The sequence below is a fragment of the Balaenoptera musculus genome, chromosome 15, assembly GCF_009873245.2.
Source record: "Balaenoptera musculus isolate JJ_BM4_2016_0621 chromosome 15, mBalMus1.pri.v3, whole genome shotgun sequence".
In the NCBI taxonomy this organism is placed as follows: Eukaryota; Metazoa; Chordata; class Mammalia; order Artiodactyla; family Balaenopteridae; genus Balaenoptera; species Balaenoptera musculus.
The window spans coordinates 24,536,566-24,563,978 of NC_045799.1; the positions used below are offsets into that span (position 1 = coordinate 24,536,566).

At 45.9% G+C, this 27,413-nt stretch overlaps 2 protein-coding genes across 13 annotated transcripts in view; one reads left to right on the forward strand and one right to left on the reverse strand.

The window, feature by feature from the left end:
- NCOA6 (nuclear receptor coactivator 6) overlaps window positions 1-15,131 on the forward strand; it is a 99,686-nt gene extending 84,555 nt beyond the window's left edge. For 9 of the 11 annotated variants that reach the window (XM_036824376.1, XM_036824387.1, XM_036824381.1 and 6 more), the window contains 3 exons: window positions 2,597-2,633; window positions 5,875-6,023; window positions 14,567-15,131. In XM_036824376.1, the coding sequence (XP_036680271.1) occupies window positions 2,597-2,633; window positions 5,875-6,023; window positions 14,567-14,610 (230 nt within the window). In that variant the 3' untranslated portion in view covers window positions 14,611-15,131. Of the gene's footprint in view, window positions 1-2,596; window positions 2,634-2,754; window positions 2,805-5,874; window positions 6,024-14,566 lie in introns of those variants that run through there. The other 2 variants (XM_036824380.1, XM_036824384.1) reach the window with 2 other exon arrangements.
- A 1,107-nt stretch (window positions 15,132-16,238) lies between these two features.
- On the reverse strand, window positions 16,239-25,569 carry TP53INP2 (tumor protein p53 inducible nuclear protein 2). Of its 2 annotated transcripts, XM_036826888.1 has the most exons (5): window positions 25,517-25,569; window positions 24,851-25,042; window positions 20,786-20,960; window positions 20,074-20,362; window positions 16,239-19,620 (listed from the first exon to the last, which is right to left on the reverse strand). In XM_036826888.1, the coding sequence occupies exons 3-5, from the start codon at window positions 20,907-20,909 to the stop codon at window positions 19,371-19,373; spliced, it is 663 nt and encodes a 220-aa protein (XP_036682783.1). In that variant the 5' UTR covers window positions 20,910-20,960; window positions 24,851-25,042; window positions 25,517-25,569; the 3' UTR covers window positions 16,239-19,370. The 2 variants fall into 2 exon arrangements, with proteins under 2 accessions (XP_036682783.1, XP_036682784.1); XM_036826889.1 differs by lacking the exon at window positions 25,517-25,569 and having other exon boundaries at window positions 20,074-20,242; window positions 24,851-25,067.
- Between the last annotated feature and the right edge of the window lie 1,844 nt (window positions 25,570-27,413).

The following is a 27,413-nucleotide window of genomic DNA, read 5'->3' on the forward strand; positions in this document are numbered from 1 at the left end:
CACCCATAGCTGGCAGCTGACTGATTGGCATACGGTAACTCACTGGGGTGGGAGGCATTACTGCATTAAGATAGTAATTGCATTATCATGACAGGAGTGGAGGCTTGTTCCGAAAACCTCTGCTGCAGTGAGGTAGCCATTCCTCCAGGGAATCAGAGTCATTTCAGTCATGTCTGGATGGCGTTAAGTTTCTTCCCATGACCAATATATTGTAAATAGCACTAGGGATGGTGTTTCTGGAAGGTGGAGCCCATGGTAATCTGACAAATAACTACTGTGAAATGCTGGGTCAGCTCTGAATGCATGAGGATCTTGATGGCAATAACAGCCGTCAAGATTAGACTGCCAAAGCACATAAAGATTATAGATTTGTTACAGTTTAGTCTTACCTGGCTCTTCATCATTGTAGGTTATTGAGGGATACCCCCCCCCCCCGCAAAAAAAGAAGTATGACTGCTTTCCACAAGGAGGTTAGAGTCTCGCTGACAATACAGTTCACACACTTGACAAAATTAAAAAAAAAAAAAAAGTTTAATTTTGAATCTAAGTCAGTAAAAGTAAGGTAAAAGTTGGGAATTCCCTGGCAGTCCAGTGGTCAGGACTCTGTGCTCTCACTGCCGAGGGCCCAGGTTCAATCCCTGGTCGGGGAACTAAAATCCCACAAGCTGCACGGGACGGCCAAAAAAAATTAAAAATAAATAAAATAAAATAAAAAATATTTTTTAAAAAAGTAAGGTAAAAGTTGTGATTATTTTAAAACCTGCTTCATGGTGCCATGTCCTATATGATGGATAGGACTTTCTGTTGTACATTCTTTGGGTAAAACCAGGCCTCTGAAAAAATGGATGAGCAAAAAACATTTTAGCCACCCAGATTCATTTGCTGCCAACTACCCACATGATACCTGAGAAGGGTAGAAATGGAACAAATTCTTCAGAGAAGGAATTAGATAGTAAAACTCATTTTTGATGAGAAAAGGAGCAACTAGAAAGGGGAAGGGAATTCCATCTCCTGCCCCAGCTCTTTTCTCCAGAAGATGGACTTTACCATATCATATGTCCTTCTCAGAGTAATTTGCTGAAGAATCTTGTTCCTTTTAAAAGTTTGGCTCAAATGAATCTCCTTAAAATACTGCCTAGACCGATAATTGCCTTCACCAAAACCCCTTTGATCTCCACTTATACGAATTAGCTGTGATAGTGTTAAAATTGTCAAAAGCACTGAATTTTGTTTCAGAAGAGCAAACTAACCAAAATTTTTTGTAGTAAACCTCTTTTGACTTGAGCCATTTTTATTTTTGAGCACACATTTCCTGAGTTTCTTTGCTCCAGCAGAGCCAACAAGGCAGCAGAGACTCAGTGAGTTGGTATCTATTTCTTGTGGAGGGGGTTCCAGGTTTTATGGGTTAGATATGGGAAGCTAAATAACAAATGAGAAGCATGGATTCTCTTCTGCCAGCATCTTTCATTGAAGGCAGAGTAGGACAGCCTCCTTACGTGAAGGCTGCATCAACGTGAGCATCATAGCAATACTAATAATAGCTAATACTGAGTTATTACTAAGTGCTGCTGTACTAAGTTTTTTATATGTGTTATTTAATTTAATCTTTTTAACTTTGAGGTGGGTAAAGTGGTTATCGCCATTTTTCAGATGAGACATTGAGCACAGAGAGGTCAAGCAGTTTGCCCAAGGTCACATGGCTAATAAGCAGTGAGGTCAAAATAACCCAGGCACTCTGACTCCACTGCCTTCAAGGCGGTTACTGTGTAATAAGTAGGGTAGGTTAGACATGTACACTGAGTTTGAGGTCTTGAATTCCCTGAAACGGGGGACAGGGAAAGGACTGTGGGAGACCAGAGGCAGGAGAGATGCCTGCTATCTGATGCATCAGGGATGGTCTTTTGGAAAAGATGGAACTACCTAAAGGCATATAATGGAGGAAGAAGATGTTTTCCTGCTGGTGCTAATAAAGAAGTGCCTGGTAAACCCATAGGATGCTCATTTAAGCAAAACCCTGCTAGACAAATGACAGAGATTTTCCTTTTTTAGAGGGCATTGCTGAGAGGTAGAGAAAGAGAGAAACATAATGGGGTGTATAGGTGATATCTCAGAGTAAAGCAGCCTGCTCTCTAAAACTCAGGAATTCCTTTGGAGGAGAATGCATCCATAATAGATATTTAAGACATATTGGAAGATTACTGTTTAAAAAAAAATATGTCAAGAGGGAAGAGATATTCTAAGACTGAAAACAATCTCTTCTACATGAGAGGAAGAGGATTATTTTACTAAAATAGTTATAGCTCGATGAAATATGAACCAGGCAATGTAATTTAGTTACGTTGATCCAAACAGGATTACTTCACAGTATGGAGTAGAAATAAAAATAGACTGAGTAAGTATCTTATGCCCCAGACAACTGAGTTGTGTCCATGCCAGCTCTGTCTCTGTACCACGTTAGGGTGAGGATCCTGCTGCGCATGGAGACCCGTTAGCCTAAACAAGGCATTCAGAATTCTCATAGGCACCTAGCTTCTCTCTGTGGACATATACACCAGAAGCTCCTACATCTCATTTCTGTCCTTTGTATCTTTAACAGAACTCGAGGCAAATGCTGCCATAGTCTCTGGACAAAGGTAAGATGATCACTTCTGCAGACTTAGCATGAATATGGCATAAGCCTCTTTGAAAGGTATCATCTTTCTCAACCTTTAAACCTTTCCTCACCTTGTCCTTTTCCTTCACTCTTTGTACCAGTTTTTTTCCTGCTGAAGTAGGGAGCTGTCATGAGTACCAACCCCTCAGAGGTAACATTTCTTTTAACAAAACTTGATGGCTAAGTTTCTGCCTTTTGTGGTTGTTTTGAAAACTGGATGATGTAACATTTTCAGCACTCAGCATAGTGAGTAAATAGTAAGCAAGCATTCAGTATATAGGAGCTGTCGCCATCATTGTCATTAATAATAGTCCTTGCAACACCTTCTAAGTATAACTGTTTGATCCTCAAGAGAAAGAATGGGAGATGGGGTCTGAGCGCAGAACCCATGCTTTTTCTTTTATACTGTGCTACCCCACATAACCTAACAAAATGAATTACAGCTGTGGCTTCAACCTCATTAGCCCCATGGAGAGAAGTATTATCGTATTACAAAAGTCATTCCTTTTTTAATGTAGGAATGTAGTAGATAACATTTTAAAGAATTTATCATACTTGTACATCAACTTAGGTTGTAATACCGCTTCACAGTCATTTTCTCATTTAATTATCATATCAACCCTGTGAGGTGGTTATAATAGCCAACATTTATTTGAATGCTGTTCCATGCCATATGTTGGGCTAAAGGCTCCCTAGATGTATTATCTCATTTAATTTTCATGGTATCTATTAGGAAAGGAAATTCTGTCTTACAGATAAGGAACCTAAAGCTCAGAGAGGTTAACTAAATTGCCCAAAGCCACAGATTCAGTAAATGGTGAAGCTGAGATTCAGACCCAGGCCTTCTGCCTCCAGTGCTCTCACACTTAATGTATTATAGCAGACAAGATGGGAATTTATAGATCAAGAATCTGAAACATAGAGAAAGTTAAATATCGTGGCCAATAAATGCATAGGTAAGACTTGACCCCTGTTCTTCTGGCTCCAAATTCATTGCTATTCCTATTACCTGTCTAGTTTTATTTGGATTGGGCTTACGTTTGAATTCATTTGCATATCTCAAAGTATACACCAACTATGTGGCTAGAGAAAGAAGAGATAATCAGACCAAAAATACCTTGTGGGTGTTTGTTCCCCAAGTTACCTGATCATTGACCATATAAACACCAGGACAGTATTGTTGAGGCTTTTGTTTTGCCGGGAGAAAGAGGTAACTCCATTAGGAATCTTCTTCCTCAGAGGCTTTGACCATTTTCTGGGCTCCTAGCCAGAAAGCCATCCTTACCACCTCTAAAAGGATGTGTAAATCCCCCTGACTTGCAATTCTACCCCAGCTCCAGTCTCACTTCTCCTTGACTTGCCTTGGCTTGTGTGGGACAGTTGTTAGATGTAAAACTAGGGTAATGAACAGTGTGGCCAAATTCCCAGGCATAGTGCCACTAACAAAGGGTCCTCTGTCAGGAGTAAATGATGGAGGGGTAGGGATAGTTGACAATCAGGCCATGGTTAAGAAGCTTACAATGTATTGGAAGACACAAGACACTAAAAACATGCTGTACAGCCTGATAGGTGCTCTAGAATGCCAGACAGACTGTGAACCCAAAAGACAAAAGAGACAACTCCACTTGGGGAATGAGGTCATGGAAGACTTCCCAGAAGAGGCACCCCTTTGACCAGTTTTTTGTTTTGTTTTTATTGCATTACTTTTGTTTCCATTCCATGTCTTACAAGTAAATTTAATCAACTCTCTTTTTTTTTAATGATTTTAACATGAGTTTTTTGAACCATGAAAGTAGTAAAAGTTTACTGAGGATAACTTGAAATTCAGATCAGAGAATTACAAAGAAGAAAATTACCAGTTAGCCAATATTCCTACAACTCAGCAGTATTCACTGTGTATATTTTAGTTGTTCTTCTAGTCCTCTTCACAGAGTATATACAGATAGAGTTAAAACACTCCAGTGTTTTATATATATATACTATAGTGTTTATCTATAGATCTAACATTATGTATTAGATATATAGTATTATATACACATATATATACACATATGTATATCTCACACCCATTCATTCATATGTGGTTACATATATACTCAATATATATTATAATGAAAATGAGAGTATACTATTCATAATGTTGGTAGCTGTTTTTTTCCCCACAATAATGTACTATGGACGGTTTTTATCATTAAATAACCTTCTACAGCATGATTTTTTTCATGACTCCATTTGGATGTGCCATGGTTTATTTAACTAATGTACTATCACTGTTAAGCATTTAGGTCTTCTATCTTCATTAATATGAATAAAATGCTTTGTCATCCTTGTGTGTAATTAGCTCTGTAAAAGATTTGTTTCCTTAGGCACCTAGAAATGGAATTGCTGAGCCAGAGGATTACACCAGTGTGTCTCAGCCTCAGCGTTATGACTGTTTGGATGAGATAATTCTGTGTGGGGTGTGGGGTAGGGTGCCGTTTTATGCATTATAGGATGTTTAGTGTCATCCCTGGCCTCTACCCAAAAGGTGCCAGTAGCATATCCTCCCAGTCATGACAATCAAAAATGTCTCCAGACATTGTTGAATGTTCCTAGGAGGCAAAATTGCCCCCTACTGAGAATCATTGGGTTGCACAATTTATACTCCATTAGGAGTTTTTGTCCCTGTACCCTCAATAATACTGGATATTACCATTTTTTAATCTTCACATACTAAAAAAAGGGGATTGAGGTAGGAGCAATCAGTAGTATACCCAGCAGTGTATTGTGAATATATTCTCGTGTATATTCTATAATATGACTTGTAATATGCCATTATCTAACTCTACTAGGCTCATAGTAAATGCCAGTGTATGTTGTTAATTTCCTAGATTTTTAGGTACTATTAATTTTTGAAGGGAAATATTCTTATCTTAGGAAAATGGGTGAGGAAGTTTGATGATTTTTGTTCCAAGTTCTTAATGTGTTTTACCTGTTTTTCCACAATCTCACCAGCATTATACTTAAATATTTTATTTTTACTAATGTAACAAGCTGGACTCACTTTTAAATTGTCAGTAATATTACAGCGTAATTGTGCTTATTGTCCCAGAGTGGAACATTGTCTCCCCAGAATGATTATGTAGTTCTTAATCTCCTGCCTTGTGAATGAAACTGTTATCTTTATTTTTTGTGTGACTTGATTCTCTCACCTCCTTGGACTTTGTGCTTCTCTCTGTCAGCAGTGAGCCCAAAGAGATAACTGAAAAGTCCAAAACTCCAAGCCGAAGAAACTCCCGAACTGAAGAGCCAGCTGTGGCTTCTGAAAGTGTGGAAAATGGACATCGTAAGCGATCCTCTCGGCCTGCTTCAGCCTCCAGCTCTACTAAAGGTTAGCAGTGGGCTGCAGAGGCTATTTGAGTCAAATAGAAGAATAGGGTTCTTACCACAGCAGCAGAGGACTTTGCCCTTCGTCTTTGCTTCTATTCCTCAAATTTTCAAGTTACTTTGACGTCTGCTGCTTGTTTGGTCCTTCCTTTATTTGTTAGTTCATTTAACTGTGTTTTCTCCCTCTGTGTGTGTGTGTGTGTGTGTGTGTGTGTGTGTGTTTACATGTGTACAAGAGCAGCAAGAACATAACAGGGCAGATTGATTCATGATCACCACTTCAGCCAGGTCCTCCGTATGGCCCCACCATCTTTCTATGTTTTTGTGGTCAACTCTTTTTCCTACTCTCTACTCTTTTTAAACCTCTGGCTCCTATTTTATGTCCTCTCTTTCAGCAGAGACTCTCACCTCTTCAAAGAGAAAACAGAACTCCCTCAACTCTCACTACCAGGACATAAATCTACCAGTGTCCTCTTTTGCTCATACTATAATAGAACAACTGTCGCTCCTTAAGTCCAAGGCCAATTCCTTCACTTGTGCCTTTGATCCCATCTTCTCTGACCTCACAGAGAATCTTACACAACCAGTTTTCTCTTCTCTATTGACTGCTGTCTCTTTTTTGGATGAACTCTGCCCTTGGCTTCTCTGACCCAGAACTCTCAGTAGTTTTCTGTCTACTTCTCTGGCTGTTCCTTCTCAGACTCTGTACACGTACATTAGATATTGGTCTACTCAAACTTTAATCCTGAGTCACCTTTTCTCTTCAGCTTCTATTTTCTCCCTAACTAATCTCATTCATGCCCCCCTTCTTTAGTTACAACCTTTCACAGATGACTCATAAATTTTTTTTCTAGTGCAGACCTCTAGAGATCTTAGGCAACTGCACGTACATCCTTAACAGGACTGCAAACTCAACATGTCTAAAAACAGACTTGTGATTTTTCACCCCTGATGTCAGGTCCTTTGCCGTTGTTCCTGTACTACCATCTGTCTGCCCATTAGGCATGTCCTCCTTGACACCTCTCTCCTTCACCTTCACATCCATCACAAAAAGCTGCTGGTTTTATCTCAGATGATTCAAATTTATCCACTTTTCCCCATCTTCACTGCTACCCTAGCTTAAAACCCTTCAATGGTTTACCATTATAATTAGGATTAAAGTCTAAAAGCATCAACATAGACCACAAGGTCCTATCTGGTCTGGCCCGTCAACCTCTCCCAGCCTCATTTGACTTCCCTTAGCAACTCGGACATGCCATCCTCTCATCACAAGCCTGGGTATATGTGACACCTATTGTAGGGAGTATTCGTCTACCTTCCCTCTCTTCTCCTCATTAACTTCCCACTCTTCCTACTTATCTTAGCTCAGTTGTCACTGCTATGAGGAATCATAGCACCATGTTCTTCTCCTTCATAACACCACAGTTGTAACTTTATGTCCATTTATGTGGTAGGTAATTAATATACATACTCTGTTAGGGCAGGAGATGTCTGGTTTTGCTCACCACTGTATCCCTGGTGCCTACTGTGGTGCCTAATACAAGAGACGTACAATCAGTAATTATTAAATTAATAACTATCTATCAACTATATCTATCAACTATATATTTAAGTACTTACTACATGCCAGGCTCTAGGTATATAATAGTGAAAAAACATATGGAGTCTCTGTCTTCCTCACATCGATTATATGCTAGCCAGAAAGACTTTAATATGATACGTTTTTATGATAGCAAAGTTATATGGTACTATAGGGACATATATTGGGTTGGCCAAAAAGTTTGTTCAGTGTTGTCCATAAAATGGCTCTAGTAGCATTTAGTTGTCTTTAACTTCATTCGAAACAATTTTGTTAGATTTTATTGTGACAGCTGTCATATCAGCGTGCATTTAAAAAAAAACTTACCAAAATTGGTGAATTTTTGTGTAGCCACTTTAATATTGAAGATGGAAGAAAAAAAGCAACACTTTCGGCATATTATGCTTTATTATTTCAAGAAAGGTAAAAACACAACTGAAACACAAGAAAAGATTCATGCAGTGTATGGAGAAGGTGCTGTGACTGATCAAACGTGTCAAAAGTGGTTTGCGAAGTTTCATGCTGGAGATTTCTCAATGGACGATGCTCCACGGTCAGGTAGACCAGCTGAAGTTGATAGCGATCAAATCGAGATGTTAACTGAGAACAATCAATGTTATACCATGCAGGAGATAGCCAACATACTCAAAATATCCAAATCACGCGCTGAAAATCATTTGCACCAGCTTGGTTATGTTCATCACTTTGATTTTTGGGTTCCACATTAAGTTGACCAATAAAAACCTTCTTGACCATATTTCCACATGCGATTCTCTACTGATACTTAACAAAAAAGTTCTGTTTTTGAAACAAATTGTGATGGACAATGAAAAGTGGATACTGTTCAATAATGTGGAACAGAAGAGATTGTGGGGCAAGCGAAATGAACCACCACCGACCACACCAGAGGCCGGTCTTCATCCAAAGAAGGTGATGTTGTGTATATGGTGGGGTTGGAAAGGAGTCCTCTATTAAGAGCTCCTTCCAGAAAACCAAACGATTAATTCCAACAAGTACTGCTCCCAGTTAGACCAACTGAAAGCAGCACTTGATGAAAAGCATCCGGAATTAGGCAACAGAAAACGCATAGTCTTCCATCAGGATAACGCAAGACCTCATGTTTCTTTGACGACCAGGCAAAAACTGTTACAGCTTGGCTGGGAAGTTCTGATTCATCCGCCATATTCACCAGACATTGCACCTTTGGATTTCCATTTATTTCTGTCTTTACAAAGTTCTCTTAATGGAAAAAAATTTCAATTCCCTGGAATACTGTAAAAGGCACCTGGAACAACAGTTCCTTGCTCAAAAAGATAAAAAGTTTTGAGAAGATGGAATTATGAAGTTGCCTGAAAAATGGCAGAAGTTAGTGGAACAAAACGGTGAATACGTTGTTCAATAAAGTTCTTCGTGAAAATGAAAAATGTGTCTTTTATTTTTACTTAAAAACCGAAGGAACTTTTTGGCCAACCCAATAGCCGGGATGCTTTGTTCCCCTGTCAAGTCATTGAAGGCTTTCTGGAGAAAATGATGTTTAAGCTGAGACCTGAAGAATGAGGAAGCATTATCCAGGCAAAAGGTATAGCATGTGCAAAGGCCCAGATCTGAGGGAGGGTATCATCCTCTCAGGAAATGCGCTGAGCTTGAGTAGCTTAGGTTAGGCAAGAGCTGGCATCCTGGCCAAGTGCCTGATATCAGCAGGGCTGCTACGAAACAGTCACGTACCATTAGGATACCAGCCTGAAGACCAGGGCAGGTTGTGGTGCACCAACACCAGACACTGAGCTGCGAACTCAGCTATTGTTGATAGGTCATGTTTCTGGGTAGGAATTTCATAATGCCTCACAAGAGCTCCTGGGAGGAGGCCACAGGTCTGCAGATCACGCACAGTTAAAGAAGAGATGTAGAAGTCACCTTACCTCAGCGTGCCAGAGAGGGGAGAGGATGGGAGGGGCCTTCTTTCCTCTCCATACATACCATGTACAACATAGCCAGGGTCCTCTTTAGGTATCCCCACTTTGGATGTAGAAGTGGAACCAACAACTTTCTTCTCCCTCCCTGGGAATCATCTCCTAGGCAAAAACCTGTTTGGAAGGAAGCATAAAATGGAAGATTCCTGGAGTTCTATGAGAAAATCTGCTTCCCCTCAATTCTATGTATTCTTTTTCCTAAAGGATCAAGGTGTTCTAGGCTTTAGAATATGGTATGTAGTTATCTTTAAAGCAGGGGAAAAAGTGCTGACCTTTAGAGATGTCATACACCAGCTTTTGGGGAATCTGACTTGAGCCCAGAGCCTCAGGATACTAAAGGTGTCATTTACAGTGCACCAGAAAGAATTAATCTAGCAGCTGGGACAGTTAAGAGATGCCCAAATTAGAGCCACTCTGTAGATAAGTGCCAGCCAAGAAAAGATGGAAAGCTGGAACCTGTTTTAGAAGGGGGGTGGGGTGTATAGGCCTGTACACTTAAACTGGACATTGTCCCAAGGTGATGGTAGTCATGTTGGAATGCCTGCCCCATCCATGCTTTGAGACTTAGCAGCTGGCTTAGAAGAGGCCATAATGACTCGCAGGCTTTGTGATATTACATGGAGGGATCCTGGGTAAGTGTTTCCTAGAGGATGTCAGGGTTCTGGCCAGACCCCGGGAATCACAGTCATATCTAGATCTCCACATCAGCCTCAAGCCCTGAGTCTATCAGTCTTTAACTGTTCTAGGGTAAGTTACTTTTTAAATCAGAAATGAATGCTGTAGCTCTTGATTTTTAAGCGTTAGAGCTTTTGGATCCAAATTAAAGGGAGTGTCATAAAACATCAAGCTGGCTTCTAAAATTTATGTGTCTCAGGACTTCCCTGGTGGTGCAGTGGTTAAGAATCTGCCTGCCAATGCAGGGGACACGGGTTTGATCCCTGCTCCGGGAAGATCCCACATACTGCAGAGCAACTAAGCCCACGCACCACAACTACCGAGCCTGCGCTCTAGAGCCTGCAAGCCACAACTACTGAAGCCTACGTGCCCTAGAGCCCATGCGCCGCAACTACTGAGCCCACGTGCCACAACTACTGAGCCCACGTGCCGCAACTACTGAAACCCACGTGCCAGAGCCCGTGCTCCGCAACAAGAGAAGCCACCACAATGAGAAGCCCGCGCACTGCAACGAAGAGTAGCCCCCGCTCACCACAACTAGAGAAAGCCCGCTTGCAGCAACGAAGACCCAATGCAGCCAATAAATAAATAAATAAATAGATAAATAAATGAAATGTATGTGTCTCAAACTTGTAGACATATATAGTGCTGGGTACCTGGAACATCTTCCTGCAGCATCAGTACTTAAAGTTTTGAAGGGAAAAGAGGGTTTTGCCTTTTCGTACTCATAAGATTTTGGTCATATATGCACAAACAAAATCAGAAACAGTCTGCGTTTTTCATGAGAAAGCTGAGAAATATTATGAGCAGTTTATAATGAGAAGTATTGGTACTTTTTGTATTGTTGAGAACCAGTAACACTAATCATTCTTCTGCTCTGAGAACAGAGTTTGCTTATGTCATGCTAGCCAAGGCCTAGTTAGACTACCAGATTGGAGCAGGTGGGATGGATGATTTCTGGGCAAGTCCAGGGAGGCCCACTTGCTTGATAGGTCACTCTCTAATCTGTTGTTTTGTTTTTGGTTGGTTTGGTTCCCCCCACCGACCCCCACTGCCCTGCCACTTTTAATTACAGACACAAAAATTGGCTCCCACAAATCAGTGAACTTCTTTTTAAAATTGCACTTGATCAGATGTGTTTTTTATAAATAGGCAAATGAGTAGTTCTGCTTCCTGATATGTTGAGTTCCCCATTAACACAGAAATGATTTTTCTAGTTTCCCTTGATATTCTTTAGTCTTCTGTTTATAGTAGTTTTATGTTATATTTTCAACTGGGAGAAAGGATCAGTAGTTAAAAACATGAAGTTCAATGTACAAGTTTGAAACCTGGGAAAATATGCTAATAAGAGGGAAGTTCAGAGCAACCTGTAAGCAGCAGCAGCTGTGGGTGTCCCTGGGGTGCCCTAAGATGCCTCTGACAGCAAAGTGGGGTGATAGCTCTATCCTATCCACAGCTAGTGACTTGAGAAGCAACAACCTACAAAAACACAGAGTATACAAATATACTTAAAACGTAAGTGTTATTATTGTAGAATAAGCATAATTAGATACATCTAATTATGATGTAATTATAATTACATCATAATTAGATGTATTACATCATAATTAGATGTATTACATAATTAGATGTATTACATTAATTATGCCTAATTAACAGACATATAAAAACTGAGCAAAAAGTATCTCAGTAGTCTGTTACCTTAAAACAAAACATCTCAGAAAAAATACAACACAGGTTTAACTTCTGCAGTATTTTTTTTTCATATAAAACACTAATAAAATAGGCTTCTTAAAAATTAAATAGTGAAATACCAACCAAATTATATACATCGTTACAGTACAAGTGAATGAGGCAAAACCCTAAACAGTAACTACCTGAAACTGCACTCTTGTAGCATCATTTAGAAACCAGCCATACAAATTTTGAAAGGAAATTTCCAGAATTTTTTTACAATTAAGTAGAAATCTTGCCTAGAAGGAGAACAGTAAAAAGTGTAATGAAGGGGCTTCCCTGGTGGCGCAGTGGTTGAGAATCTGCCTGCCAATGCAGGGGACACGGGTTCGAGCCCTGGTCTGGGAAGATCCCACATGCCGCGGAGCAACTGGGCCCGTGAGCCACAACTACTGAGCCTGAGCGTCTGGAGCCTCTGCTCCGCAACAAGAGAGGCCGCGATAGTGAGAGGCCCGCGCACCGCGATGAAGAGTGGCCCCCACTCGCCGCAACTGGAGAAAGCCCTCACACAGAAACGAAGACCCAACACAGCCAAAAATAAACATAATAAATAAATAATAAATAAAAAAAAAATTTTTAAAAAAAAGTGTAATGAAGTGAGCAAGGTCAAGGTCAATTTAAAAAATTCCTTAGAAGGTAAAGCTCCACCCTACACCACCACTACACCACCACTACACCAACCTACACCACCACTGCCACGGCTCACCCTAGTGTCTAAAAGGCTTTTTTTTTTCCAGTTTCTAGCACAGATCACTTGTTTACTCATGGCCTCACTCATTGATCCATCCTCAGAAGCAGAGGCAGCCTGCCAGATGATTGGGTGATTTAGAGCAGTGACAGATGGGAACAAGCAAGGAAGGAATGGAGGGGGGAGCCTGAGGTTGTTTATTCCCCCACTCCTAACCACTTTTCCCAGCCACACGTGTGTTTCTCAGACACACCACTTGATCGTTCATATCACAACAAAGGAGAAGCTCCCAAAGTTGACCTAATTAACAGACATTTTTCTAAGGATGAACACTCAGTCAAGACAAAACCCTGTATGTTTTTACTGCAAATGACAAATTTGCTACAGTGAAAATGAAGCTTGAGAGTTGGACATAAAGGGTTGATTATGGGGAGCTGTGCGCTACGTGAGACTCCGTTTATTTACATGGAATTAAAATAACACCATTGTCAACATCCTGTCAGATTTACTGTCCTCTGATTAGCAAAAGACTAATGAGTAAATCAGAGAAACTGATTCTACCACCTGGCACAAGCATCATAATCTCCCAGTAAGACGTATATATTGAAATTTCCACCAGTAGAAGCCTAAAAACACTGTACAGGCCACCTCTTGGAAAGTCATCTAGGTTTCACTTCTTAGCAGTTACTTAGCTAACAGAGTAGTAAAATTTTTGCTTTTTGCTCTACATTTTGAGTCTGGGTTCTCAAAATATGATACAATACAAAAGAGAGAAGAAAAATTGCTTGAATACTGAACCTAACATGCAGCATCAGAGAGTTCAGCCTAGTTTCTAGAAACGGATAAGTTGGATTCATCTTAAACATTAATGGATTAAATAGAAAACATTTTTTTGTCCTTGATGGGAAGTAATTCTAAAACATTTTTTTTCATTTTAAATCCAAAATATCTATTACGGAGCAGCATGAAGAATGAGGGTGAATTTTTAAGATCAATATGAGATTTTAAAGAAATGTTTATTGTTGGGGAGCTTCAGGCTATTCATTGTACTTTGCTGTAGAAGACTTTTGTGTTGAAAAACTTTTTGAGAGAGTTTATATTTTGAGTTTGAGTTTAAATATGGGATAAGATTAAGTTGGTTGGTTGAAGACATGAATAAAACAAGAGGAATTAAAAGAATTTAAACACACTCCTTCCCTTTTATGTTACTGTCACCCTGTCACTGATATAAACCACTCAGTTCCCACCTCTTCCATGAAGGCTTCAGGCTCACCTGGGCTCAGAGCAGGCTGTGGCTTGCTCTGAATTGCTTCCATGCCTTCCATACATACACAGGTATATCCACAGCCTTGATAATACCTGGCTAGGCCATGGTAGACACTTGCTGACCAACGGTCATAGTCATGTTATTTAGAGACTTTGACTATGGCATGGCAAAAAGAGTTCCTCACTGCAGAACAATGGCTTGGCTCCAGAAGGGATCCAGAGGCTGTTTTTTTTTGTGGCACAATTCACTCACTTGCTTGTAACATCACTCATTGATTTCTCACCAAAAGCACTGTCAGTCTATCCATCATTTCATTGGGTGATGGAAACAGGTGATGGAGATTGTGGGGTTAATTGCCCAGCTAAAGCAGCTCTCCCCATCCTGGCACCTTTTCCATGTATGTTTGCTTCACCTTCCACTACCTGTATAACATTTCCCCAATCACCAGGCCCTAGTTTACAGGGCCGAGAAGTCTGAGACCCTCTTCACACTGAGTGCCCCTTTTGAGGACCTTAGACTGATTCAGGGTCCAGTAGGGCTCCACCTAGGTCAGCCCTGGTTCCTGTGGACTGCCTAAAAGGCACTGCTATAAAGAATTGCCTCAGCTGAATATATCCTTCCTTTTTCCCCACAGACATAACCAGTGCGGTGCAATCCAAGCGAAGAAAATCCAAGTAAACAAGCTGGATGACGACTTGATATTTGTAAATGTGTGTGAATTTTACAAAAAGCGATTTTGAGCTGTGACTTTTTAAAATCCATTTCTGTACAGTTAGTTATTTTAATAATGTGGTCCTTTTCCTGGTCCCTGCAACCTGTTTCATAAAGTGCAATGGGGAAAGCAGAGTTGTTGAACCCTTTTGGTGTTGCAAGATGAAGTTCAAGGTTTCTAAAATGTTGCCATGTATTGAGAGGAGCTAATGTGATTATGTTAATAGTTTTCACATTTCCTAAGCAGCCTAGAGTACAGGGTGAGCATTTTTAGATCTTCTAATGATGTATTGTGCTGTGGAAGTACTGTGTGTGAATAGCAGTAGTGGGGCAAAAGGAATCTTCTCATTTGGAAATGTTGTAAATAATTTTATTATATAGTGTTTTGGATGTATTTGTTGTAGAAATGGACCAGTGAATAAAGAGAATCTAAGGGTTTGTACAATGTGAAATACTGAATGTGTTAAATAAATGTCTTTGTCCTAGAACATAAACGTATGTTATTGGTAAGGGATTATTGGGTAAGCAAGCTCTTTCTTTGGACCATAAATGAATAGGAACAGACTTCTTTGTGAATTAGAATCCCATCCTGTCCTCATTACACTTGAGATGCCCACCTGGCAAGTTGTGGAAAATGTACATACTTATTCACTCAACTCATTCTTGGCTTTGAAGAAGCTAGCTCTTTTCAGCACTGTACCAGGCGCTTTGATATTGATCAGATTTCTTTTGTAGAGAGGATCAAAGGGCACCCAAGATTTTCTGGAGACAGGAAGCCATCAGCAAACCAGATGGCACTCTTCTCTACCTCATTCATCTGCTTCTCCATGCACGTGATGGATTGCTCCAAAACAACTATGTTTACACCTCCTCCATTCAAGAGATAAGCCCAGACTGACCAGCAAGATTTTTTGTAACAGCATCGAGAATATAGCCCAGTTTAGGTCAGGTTTCTAACTTCAGTCCATGTCCGTGGTTAAATGGAGCAGCTCCCAAATAAAAGTTGTCATTTTGCATTATGTACTTCAGAGATATCCACTATGTTCCACTCTTTAGCTGCCCTGTTTCTCATCTGCATCAGGCCTGGGGTGACTCATCAGTGTGCCTAGGATTTTCCCTTTCTTGGCTCTGTTCTTACCTTAAAAATTGTGGTCTCCAAACCAGCTGCTTCTGCCCCTACCCTACCCCCAACATTCAGGGGACTTCAGTGCTTGGGGTCCTGTCTTTATCTTGGTCTGGGCCCCAGCCTTCTGCTGTGTCTCCTACAGCTAGACATATACTCCATCCCTTCCCCTGCAGGGGCTCCATAACCCAGTGCCTGAGACCAAAAAGATGAATTGGTGATTCTCATGCTCTTATTTTCCTTTTTTTAAATGTCTTGCATTATAAGGATTCTCTAGAAGTAGTTATTTCTGAGTCACCCCACATTGTCTGGCTCTGTTACAAGCAAGCTTATCTACCCTCTTCCTTCCCTGTATGACACACACACAACCAGAACCAAAGCCAGCCTAACAATAACACCCTAAGCCAATACTGTGTTTGAGATTGCAGAGTGCTTCTCCTACTTTAGCTATACTCAGGAAGAAAGCATAATGTGCTTTAAATAGATTTTTATTTGTTTTTCTTTATATTAACTTTTTCTCCCATAGAGGAATAACATTACAATCTAACAATCAGAATCCTGTTACACACATACACAGGCATGCCACATGACCAGGCTGAGGTGGTTGTGTCCTTGAGTCTGTCAACATGTCATAACATGGTCAACCAGAGTCTCCTCCTTTCACCCAGTCTCAACACAAGACACCCAAGAGGGACGCACTCATCTTACTGGTTCCATTTGGAACTAGGCAGCAGGGCAAGAGGGAAGATATAAGGGGCCATGTTACGTCTGCCTTCAGTCCCCTCACATAAAGCCACATGGATCTGAGGAGTCATCCAAGAGCTCTGGTGGGGTCCTCAACGCACCTAACATTATGGGTCAGAGCAAACTCAAGGTTCCAGGTGGGGGCCAGGGAGCAAGCATACTCCAAAACAGCAGCAAACTGCATTCATACACAGATGGTACCCTGATGGGGCCAGACTGGCAAAGGCTGGAAATGACACCCAGTTTGAAGAGAGATGTATTGGAGAATTACTGGAAGTTGTCCTTTGATATAATTGGGACTCACTCTAGAAACAGGGGTCGCTCTCACATACTCAGTTTTGGCAAAGCGCTGGTAGTCTTGACATTAAGTAACGCAGTCTGGAACAAACTTCACCAGGGTCTCTGAAACATCAGTAAAGACAGACTCTCTAACCTCCTCCTGTCTAAGGTTGCATAGGACTTTGTGAATTCTGGTTCCCTCATGTATTCAAGTTCTGTGGTTTAAAAAAGAAATCCTGAAGCATGCTCAAGGTGAAAGGCACATACACAGTCAATACAGTATGACGAGGTCTGATGCTTCAGGAGTCAGACTAGCAGGAGACCAAACTAGTGTTGGCTCTTAGAAATCTATACACAATTAAAATATTGCCACACTCAAATGCTACAGAATCTATAGGAAAGTACAAAAACATGAGCCTTGCAACCAGCCAGGTGACGATATTGGAGGGTTCTAGAACTACAGGAGCCTCCAGAAATACGGGTAAGGTAGGGGCCTTTTGAAATTTGGGCCAAATGCCCTATAACTAACTTTTCCCCCACAGAAGGATCGTGAGCACTGCCCAGAACTGAGCCTAGCCTCCAGCTGGCAGCGAAGGAGTAGGCAAGAAGAGTTGGAGGGAGTTTCAGCTCTTGGAAGTGCTGAAGACCCTAAGCTGGCTGTGAAGTAACCTAGGAGTAGCTGGAAGAATAAAACGGACTAGGTCGTAGCTGAAGGAGAACCTTGGAGAGAGGAGCAAGGTTGTCAACTACTGGGGCCCTAGTGGACCAGCATGGGGACTTTGATCTGCTCTTACTGTAAATTTGGCTTATTCCCTTGGATAGGAGACTCCAACAGGGCTTTCTCTGTCCTATTCCCAGCATCCATGGGGCTACCCCCTCCCTTATCCATACACCCCACTGGAGGCCTAGGGTTATAGGGTCAGGGAGGGCAGCTGCCTTTGCCCGCATGGGGTTGCAGAGTTTTCTGTAAGCCTCAGCTTGGCTGTGAGGCCTAGAAACCTAGAACTGAAGGGAAAGACCTATGTTAGTATGTAATAGGAAATCTTAAAGGTTTCAAGGAAGAAAGAGCACACACTAGAAAAGGACAGAAAGGGGAAAAGGGAAGCAACTCGGGGCATCCCAAGAGGCTGTTGCTGGTGTCTGAGCCCAAAAGTCAATCCCACCGTAAGAAGGGGAAAGCTGGCTGCCCCTGTCCCCTTTGTCTCACCCAGATATTCAGGTTCCCTCTTCTAGGTACTTACTGGAGGAGAAGGGAAGGGGAACCATAGGGTACCCGTTTCCCCCCAGCAGCCTAGAAAGGAAGAGAGCCCTGGGAAAGAAAATGAGGAGAGGCTCCCCTAAAGGCCCTGAACCTGGACAGGGACTATTTGGGGATTGTGGCAGTGGGGCTCCTGGCCTCCTACTCAGGAGTGTTTATTAGCCATCCTGGCAGAGTGTGAAATACAAGGCCAGAGGCAAGATGAAGGCTGGCTGCCATTCCTGGGATGGCTTCACCCCACAGCTTGTCCTCCCCAGCATCATCGTTCTGCATTCTTATTCTGGGGGGTGTCCTTCCCCTGCCTAGAATCCCTCTGGCCTGCATCTCTCCTAAGCTAGTTTTAGCACCTTGGGCATGTGAACAGATGTCTAGGATGGCAGGGCCTTGCCCAGCCTTTACTGCTGGGTTGATGTGGGTAGGGCAGCAAGGTACTAACTAAGCCTTTCAGATACAGGGACCTGCAGAGGGGTTGATTTCAGGAAGAGATTTGGGCGGTGGCATTATAGAAAAGGGATGTGGGAGTAGACTCCACGCTCCAGCTTGAGAGCAGGGCTTGGCCTCTCTGAGTAAGCACCGTGCCAGCCCCCATTGTGCCCTGCTCCCTACAGCATCTCAACCTGTCTGTCCTGTCTACATTTCCAGTAGGTTTCCTCTTTTCCTCGATTCCCTCCACCTTCTCCCTCTAACTCACATCTCACAGTCCTTTCCCACATACCTTACCTTTCCATGCCTAAGCAACTCCAAGGAGCCCAGCCCCCAGAGGAGAGGGAAGGGGAAGACTAAAGGCAGAACCCTTTAGTCTCAGTGGGAGAATTACTGGGAATGAGTAATAAGGGAGCAGGAGTGAATGCAGTGCCAAACATTAGATTGACTGAGGCTTATAAAGTGGGAGCTGAAGGTAGGGAATGAGCCAGATATGAAACTGGAAGAAGACACTCTCAGAAATAGGAGTGGGCCAGAAGTAGAGGACCGGAGGGCAGGGATGGAGAATGTCAGGGCAAAGATCAGGATGGGAACCGACGGAGTGTCGGCGGTGGGGGAGATGGAGGATTAGATAGATGTCAGAAGGGGCCAGAAGGTGGGAGGGTGAAGGGGGGGGGAGGTTCAGAGGCGGATTAGAGGATCAGAGATAGGGAAATAGAAGGAGTGGGAGAGAGAGAGAGAGACTATCACCCCCACCTCACACACTTAAGAAGAAGGGAGGTTGTGGCGTCCAGCCCGAAGTGGGCTGCAGGCGCCCCTCGAGCAGCACACTGGCTGCGGCGGAGGGGCTGGATAAGGGTCGGGAGTCAGCGAGGGGTTTGCGGCACGGCCGGCGGAAGCTCAGTAGTTGAACTGGCGCTGGCACGGCTGGTAGACAAAGCTGCCCTGGTGCTTGGGCCGGCGCGGACGGCTCTCGCGGGCGCGGTTCTGCCGTTGCACCACCTTGGCGCTCAGAGCGTGGCGCTCGGCCCGCTGCCGGGCCCGCTGCAGGCGCCGCGCCTGGCCCGCCTTCTCCAGCAGTGCGGCCCGCGCCGGCAGAGGGGCGGCGTGGTGCAGGGCCCGGGGTTCACGGCGAGCAGGCGCCAACTCCCTGCGGGGACAGAGCGAGGCAGTCAGGGCTAGACAAGTCGTGGGGGACGGAGGAGAGCGCTGGCACTTCCCACCCTGTCCCCGCACCCTCACACGATTTGGTCCCTGCTCCTAGGGGGGCGCACAATGCCCTTCTTGTGGGTACCAGCCCTTCCTCCAAGCCAACCTGGAGATGCCTACTGCCTCAGCGCTCCCAAGCCTCTAAGCTCTCTCTCTCTCAAGCCCCGCCCTAGCCACGAAGCCACGCCTCTCCCTATCTCAAAGCCCCGCCCCTTTACCTTCAAGCCTAGCTTCATTCCGGCCCATGGGCCCCGCCCTTTGCCTCGAAGACCCACCTCTAAAGGCCCCGCCCCGGCACTGCCAGGGGATCTCCTGGGCTCGCTCCTGCAGCGGGGACCCTAGCCTCCAAGACAAGCTTCTCTAGGCCTCCAGGCTCCGCCCCCGGCCGGCTCACCCGTCGCTAAGGTCTCCGTCTGGCAGGGCGGTGTCGGGGTGCGGGGAAGGAGGTCCAGGCTCCAGCACTATGGTGCTGCCGGTCACGTAAACGGACATGCTGGGGTGTTCGATGAGGAGGTCCTCCAGGGGGCTGCTCTGGAGACGGGCAGGCCCGGGCCCAGGCCCTTCTGCAGTAAAACAGGCCGGAGGGGTAACAAACCAGCTCTCATCCATCAAGGAGGGTGCGGGCGGAGGGCGGCCCGCAGGGGCCGGGGCGGCCCCGGGGCTGGGTGGAGCTGTGAAGCTGTCTACGCGGCGCGGGAGGGGGAGCCATGCGGAAGAGGGGGCGCAGCAGGGAGGGACACACACACGCGCACACACACACACACACACACCGGACACAATGGGGCAGGGAGAGAAAGGGCATCGTTAGTCAGACACGCAGCCCCGCCCGCCATACCCACTGGGCATCCACAGTCTCGACCTGCTGCCCTAGGGCGCGTGAGGTGTGGACTCCAACACTGTACCGCCAGGAGATGGCCCCAGCTTGCATGGGATGGGGCCCTGTTACCCTCCATCTCCAATATTACTGCCTCAGCCCCAATTTGCCCAGTAGGCCTGGGGGAACTCCCCAACCCCTTAGCAGCTCCCTGCTCAACTGCTCGGCCACTTGCCCTAATGACGACTTCACAGGCCCAGGAGTCAGTCCTGGCCCCAGACTCGGGCCTCACCCGGCAGGTCAATGATGAGCCAGCCATCCACTTCATCCTCCTCGGAGACGAAGGCTCGAGGGCAGTCGGGGTCCTCGGGGGGCGCCGGGGAGCTGAAGAAGAGGCTGGTGAGGCGCTGGAGCATGGTGGGGGAGTGAAGAGGCCTCAGGGGGGTGCCCTATGGCAGTGCAGAAACCTGGGAGGTAGAGAGGAGTCAGAGGCATCACAGACTGGTCTCCCCATTGTGGCTGGGGATACCTCCCCCAGCCCCCAGAACAGTGATAAGGGTACAACAGGGATGCGTGGGAAAGCTTTGTCGTGTGTGTGTGTGTGTGTGTGTGTGTGTGTGTGTGTGTGTGTGTGTGTGTGTTCCCTTTCTGGTAAGTCAGCCTGCCTTCAAGCTTTTGTTTTCTGTATGACCTTAGAAGTTATTTAACTTACCTGTGCTTTAGTTTTCTCATCTGTCAAATGGCAAGGATAATAGTATCCTCCTCTCAGCCCTTATAGGAATTAAATGAGCTAATAATAGTATCCTCTCTGGGCTCTCATAAGAATTAAATGAGCTAAACACAAAGTGCTCAGAACAGCACCTGGGTACAGAGTAAGCATTCAATAAACTAATCAACTAGTTTATTATTAATAATTATTAATATTGTTGCATGCTCTAGGAGTGCTATATATGACCAGACTCTGTCAGGGAAGGTTCCCCAGAGGATTGGACATCCAACCTGGACCTTGAAGGGTAAAAACAGTTCTCCAAGCAAGGAAGAAATCGCCCAGTATTGTGATTATTTATCATCACCATCATCATCGTCATCATCATCATCATCATATAGCTAACATTCATGTACCAAGTACTATACTAAGCACTTTACCTATATTACCTCAAGTAATCCCCATGATAACTCTAGGAAGTGGGTATAATTATTATCCCTTTTTTATAGGTGAAGAAACTGAGGCTCAGAGATGTAAGATAATTTGCCCAAAATCTCAAAGCTAGTAAGACACAGAAGATTTTAACCCACGCAGATTCCAGATCACTATACTCCACTATACTCCATTGCTGGGTATCTGTCTGGATTAGGCATTTTTAACTTAGTGGCCTGGGGCCATGGTCCATGTGTATTTTTCTGAAAAGAAGGACCTTGGTTTTCATCATGATTTCCTAAATAGCGGTCCTTGACCCCAGAGATTAAGAACCACTACTTGAGCCTGTGTGGCTTGAAAAGTGCTCGCTAGGAGAAATCCCACAGAACAGCTAGCATCCTCACCCTGTGATCGCATAGGCCTCAGCTGTGTCTGTCAGATGAAGATCCTATTCCCACAGGCCCTCCCCCCTCTTACTCCCTATTCCTAAGCTCCTGCTCAAGGGCAGCATCCCTGGCTAGGAGGAAGAAGATCAGGTTGCCTGGCCCCAGGGAGACAGCAGGTCAGTAGGAGCTGATGATGGAGGGAGGGAGCTATCAGACCCCAGGAGCCCTTAAGTATGAGGACTGAGGGTTTGACCAGGACTCAAGCCCTCAATCAGTCCTTCCCTCAGTGAAGATGAGGAAGGAAACCCCCTGCTCCAGGAATGTAAACACCAAGCCTACCTCAGGACTAGACCTGGGCTAGGGGCTGCTGGCCAGGCCCCCTGGATGTCCCTGGAGCTTGACTCTCCACATGTCCCCGAAGATAGCCAACAGTTTTGCTACTCAGCCACTTGTCACCTTCCTCTAAGGAAGTTTCCACACTTTCTATAAAACTCCCTGGGGGCATGTCCACACTTCCATTCCCTGGAGGCATTCTACTCTTATTGCTAACCCACCTGGGGTATTTCTTATGGTTGTTGCTACCTCTAATCGCTGGGTATATTTTCACACTTGCCACAGAATCACCTAAACTCTATGCCCTGAGAGTACTCATATATTTGGCGGATCCACGGTGGGCTCCAGAAGGAAGTGCTGCCTGGGCGTTGGCCTCCCTGGTGGTAGATCTTCAGGGATTATGAAAGGTTGGGCCACTCTCAACTAGTGCCTGCCCAGCACAAGCCACATATCCCAGCCCATCTGTAGCCACAGGGAGTTAGTGACTCAGTTACCAAAAATCCAGAGAGTGTGGCCCCTCCTGAAGGAAGGGAAGACTGGGGCCTTGTTGAGGCACACCCTCTTTCCAAGGACCTACTGCTCCATCGAGAAAATGAAAAGGAAGTTAATAGGTGTTTCAGGAGCCATGATATTCACCCAGCCCATTTTGCAAGCTGAGGATCAGAGGACATAAGTCTATCCAAAGACACACGGCTAGATGGTGGCAGAGCAGGCCTAGCCCCAGGTCACTGAGCATTCAGTCCAGAGTGAACACAGTCAGGAAGCCCTCAGTAAATCCCCCAAAATATAATGATGCAGGGGACACGGGGAAGTCAGACAGGAGTCAGACTTTGATCAAGTCACTGCCTCTCTCAGCTATAAAAGGGTCTGAGGTTCCTGGCACCAAGATTCATCCTGCATTTTCCAGAGCACCCACTGTGTACCAGAGTCTACTCTGGGCCTCCTCAAATTACAAACAGATTGAGGTAAGGGAGGCTTAGCGTGGGGGAAGCTCCCTGCCTGAGGTCACACAAAAAGTCAGTGACAGAGCCAGAACTGACAACCTCACCAGCCAGCCAGTGCCCGCCCCCTCTCATGACCACTGAGGGAGGCTCCCAGGATTTTTCTTTCCCAACCCTGCCAGCTTCCTGGTTCTTACGTTCCCAGCTCTGCTCCAGGGAGAACCGTTCCCTTTAATAACTATAGCAGCTGTGCCTGGAATAACACTTGAGCCCCAAGCCACCTCTATCCCATCCAGGCCACCCTTGAGCAAAGTCTAGGCTGGGATGGAACTGCTGGTCCAGCCCATAGGCCCATCTATTTGGAAAGTCAGAGGCTCTCCTTCTCCCGCTCCTTCTCTGGTCCCTCTCTGTGAGCAGAAAGGGGCAGCACAAGCCTTGTAGTCCCCAGCACTAGGCCAGGTCAGTCCTCTCTAGCTGACAACTCTGGGGCTGGGAGGTGAAGAAGAGCCAAACAGAGGGAACTCTCACCTCCACTCCATCCCAACATTGGAGACACCCTGAGGCAGGCATTGACTCACATTTCTGTGGTCAGAACAGCTAGGAGGCAGTGATTTTATTGGGCTCGGCAACTCCAAAGAAGAGAGTGAGGGTCAGGGCCTCAAAAGGGGACCCAGTCTCCAGAGACCTCCTGGAAAAAGATCCAGGAGTGAGGAAACCTAGGAGCTCTATCAAATTTGGATGGTGCTTAGCCCAAGGTAGAGTCTTCAGTGGAAGGAGGATGTGTAACTTGTTACTTGTAATGAGCTCCTACTAGGTATGTGCCCATGGCTAATGCATCTGCTACTCACTAGGTAGGCATGACTCTAACTGGCTGCATGACCTCGAGTAAGCCATTTCCCCTCTCAGGGCCTCAGTTTCCCTTCCATGAAATGGGGTCTAAGACCCCTCGTTTGGGGGCTGGGAATGACGTCAGCTAAGGCGCTTCACACATGTCAGGGATTCGGAGAAAGTTATGATGTTAGTCCCAGGGGTGCAGAACCTGGAGCCAGAGGGAGGGGGTAGTACCACCATCTGGCGCTGCCCCAGTGACCTGGATCCGAAGCTTCAGGGGCCCCTGAATTCCTGACAACCCCCTCCCCCCAGCCTAGACTCAGTAGCGCCTTCGGAACCTCTCTCAAGTCGCAAGACGAAAGTAGGGGATCAGAGGCTTGACCCCAGCTCCTGGATTAGCCCAGGAAACTGGAGGACCCTCTGGTCCCGCTGCCTTTCAGCGTCACTCACCCATAGGCCCAGCCCCGACCCAGCGCCAAACGGGTCACCGGAGGACAAGCGACCTGAGCCGAGAGGGGGTGGGGGGGCGGTGCCGGCCTTGGTGACGTCTCAATGTCATATGCAAATCGGGAGACGTCATGGTCTACCGGGCTTGCGGCAGCCAATCCGGAGACGGGAATGCTGCCCTGGCGGCCGCCGGCGGAGACAGACAAAGACCCGGGAGCTGGGGGCGCGGGGCGTGTCCCCAGGCTCCGGGAGCCCCCTGGCCAAAACCGGTCGTAACTCACCTGGGGACTGGGGCGGAGCGGCGGGCGGAGGTGGCTCTGAGGTAGTTGTGAGGCGGGGCGTCCCGGGGTTGGCGGCTGATCACAGGCGCGGCCGCATCGCGGGGGCTGGGCGGGAAGGTGGCTGGGGTACGTGTCGGACACTCAGGGCGCTGCGCTCGCCCGCGGGGCTTTGAGTCTGTGCAGCCGCCGCTGCTGGGCTCACGGCACAAATCGGAACGTTCAAACAGCTGATTGTGATGTCACAAAGGGGCCCGCCCGCCTCGCGTCACCGACCGGCGGAGCGGCGGCCAATCCCAGGTTGCGGATCCCCCCTCCCCGCCTCCTCCACGGTTCGCGGGCTAGTGGCTCCCTCCCCGGGATCCCGACTCCAATCCTAGGGGCGGCGGCCAGGAGAAGCGACTGCTGGAAGCTTGGACCCCCTACCCCTGGGCGACTCACGGACCTCTCAAAGAGGAGGGTTCCCACTCCTTCCTAAGAGATCCCCATCTTCCTGCACTCCCCCCGCATATCTCAGCGCCCTCACCTCTCGTACTGCCCCTCTTGTCCTTTCACCTGCATCCTATTTCCAAGTCCCTCAATCTCTACCCTTTTCTCAACTCCACACCACGTTCGTGCACCTCCCTCCTCCTCACCAACCTTCTCCCTGCTCTCCCTTTCCTGTCTCACCTTCTCAGCGTACGCGTTCGCTGCTTTCCCACCCCATTTTTCCTCAGCCGGGCAGGCTTGAGAGGTGGGGGACATCCCTTTCTCTGGTTCCAGGGGAGCACCCGGCAGTATAGAAGAGTTGGTTAGGCTGGCAGGAAATTTTGCGGAGTAGGACTTGGAGAGGAATTGCTCTGGGCTGAATAACCATTGAGTGCTCAGCACTGGAACGTTTACACACCTTATTAACCCATTCTGCTGCAGGGGCTGGACAGAAAAGTGACAGGACAGGGACTGGTTATTAGCCCGGATTTACACAGACGGAAACAGACAAATCTCACTGTTAGTATGTGGATTCATATTCAATAATACACTCAACAGAAACTATTGCCGCTGCCAGACCAGTAGCTGACATTTATTGAACACTTACTGAGTGCTAGGCACTGTGCTATACTACTTTATATGTGTTTTGATGTTCACAACAATCCTGAAAGGTGGGTGTTATCCTCCTTTTCCAGTTGAGGAAACAGCCTCAGACAGCCTAAGTGACTTCCCAAGGTCACACAGCTATAGTAAATGGCAGAGCCAGGATTTGAACCCATAGTTGCTGGCTCCAACTCTCTCCACTCTCTACATGCACCAGATTATCAAAACCCCAGAGCGCTTCAGCCTTCCCCGGGAGACCTGGGCACAGTCCTGATTTCCCCCAAATTTGCTGTGTGACCCCAAGCAAGTCATGTTACCTCTCTGGGCCTCAATTTCCTTTTTTTTTTTTTTTTAGCTGCGTTGGGTCTTTGTTGCTGCGCGCGGGCTTTCTCTATTTGCGGCGAGCAAGGGCTACTCTTCGTTGCGGTGTGAGGGCTTCTCATTGCGGTGGCTTCTCTTGTTGCAGAGCACGGGCTCTAGGTGCATGGGCTTCAGTAGTTGTGGCACACGGGCTCAGTAGTTGTGGCGCACAGGCTTAGTTGCTCCGCAGCATGTGGGATCTTCCCGGACCAGGGCTTGAACCCGTGTCCCCTGCATTGGCAGGCGGATTCTTAACCACTGAGCCACCAGGGAAGTCCCAAGTTTCCTTTTAGATATTCTTTCAAACTCCATCCTCAGGTTTCTTCCAATCCCATATTCTAGGCCCCCAGCATTCCCAGTGGCCTGGGAAATGCCTGAAAGACTACAAATACACATCCTCAGAGTCTCCAGAGGTTCTGGGTCCTTTCTTAGTAGAGCAGGGCTGGTGGGGACGGGTCTGAGAACTGTCCATCTGGTCCATCAGGAGGAGGGGGTGAGCTAGGCCAGAGCTTCTGCTCTGGTGATAAAATCCCAGCCTAATATCAAACCCTAGAAGGACTCCTCAGTCCTAGCAACTAGGAGAAGGATCCTGGAAATAATACCCAGAGGCTTGGCTGGGGTGTAGGGGATGTAGAGCAATGTTTTGGCCCTTGGAGGCGTGTCCCCAAAGCATCCTCATTCTTTGCAACCCTGAGTCTCTGCCCATCACATCTGCTTCCTGCTAACCTCATACCCTCTCTTGACCTCTCGCTGACTTAAACTAAATAATCCCTAACATGCCTCTCTTGTCACACCACTTGCCTGCTCTAAAACCTTCTGTGGCTCCCACAGTACCATGCTCCTTAATACAGCATTTGTGGCCTTCCATGATCCAGCCCCAGTTCTCTCCAGCTTTACTCCCCTTCTTCACTTACACACATCTTGTGCTAAGTTCAAGCTCCTCATTGTCTCTTCAACTCTCTCCCACAACCACACTTTGGCTCAAGCTCTTTCCTGGAATGCCCTCTTCAGCCCTTTCTGAATTCAGAGCTTTCCTGTCTTCAAGATTCTACTCACCCCTTCTTCCTCTAGGTAGCCTTTCCTGTCCTCACCCATGGGTCCAGAGCTACCTTGATGGGCAGTACAGTTATTTATT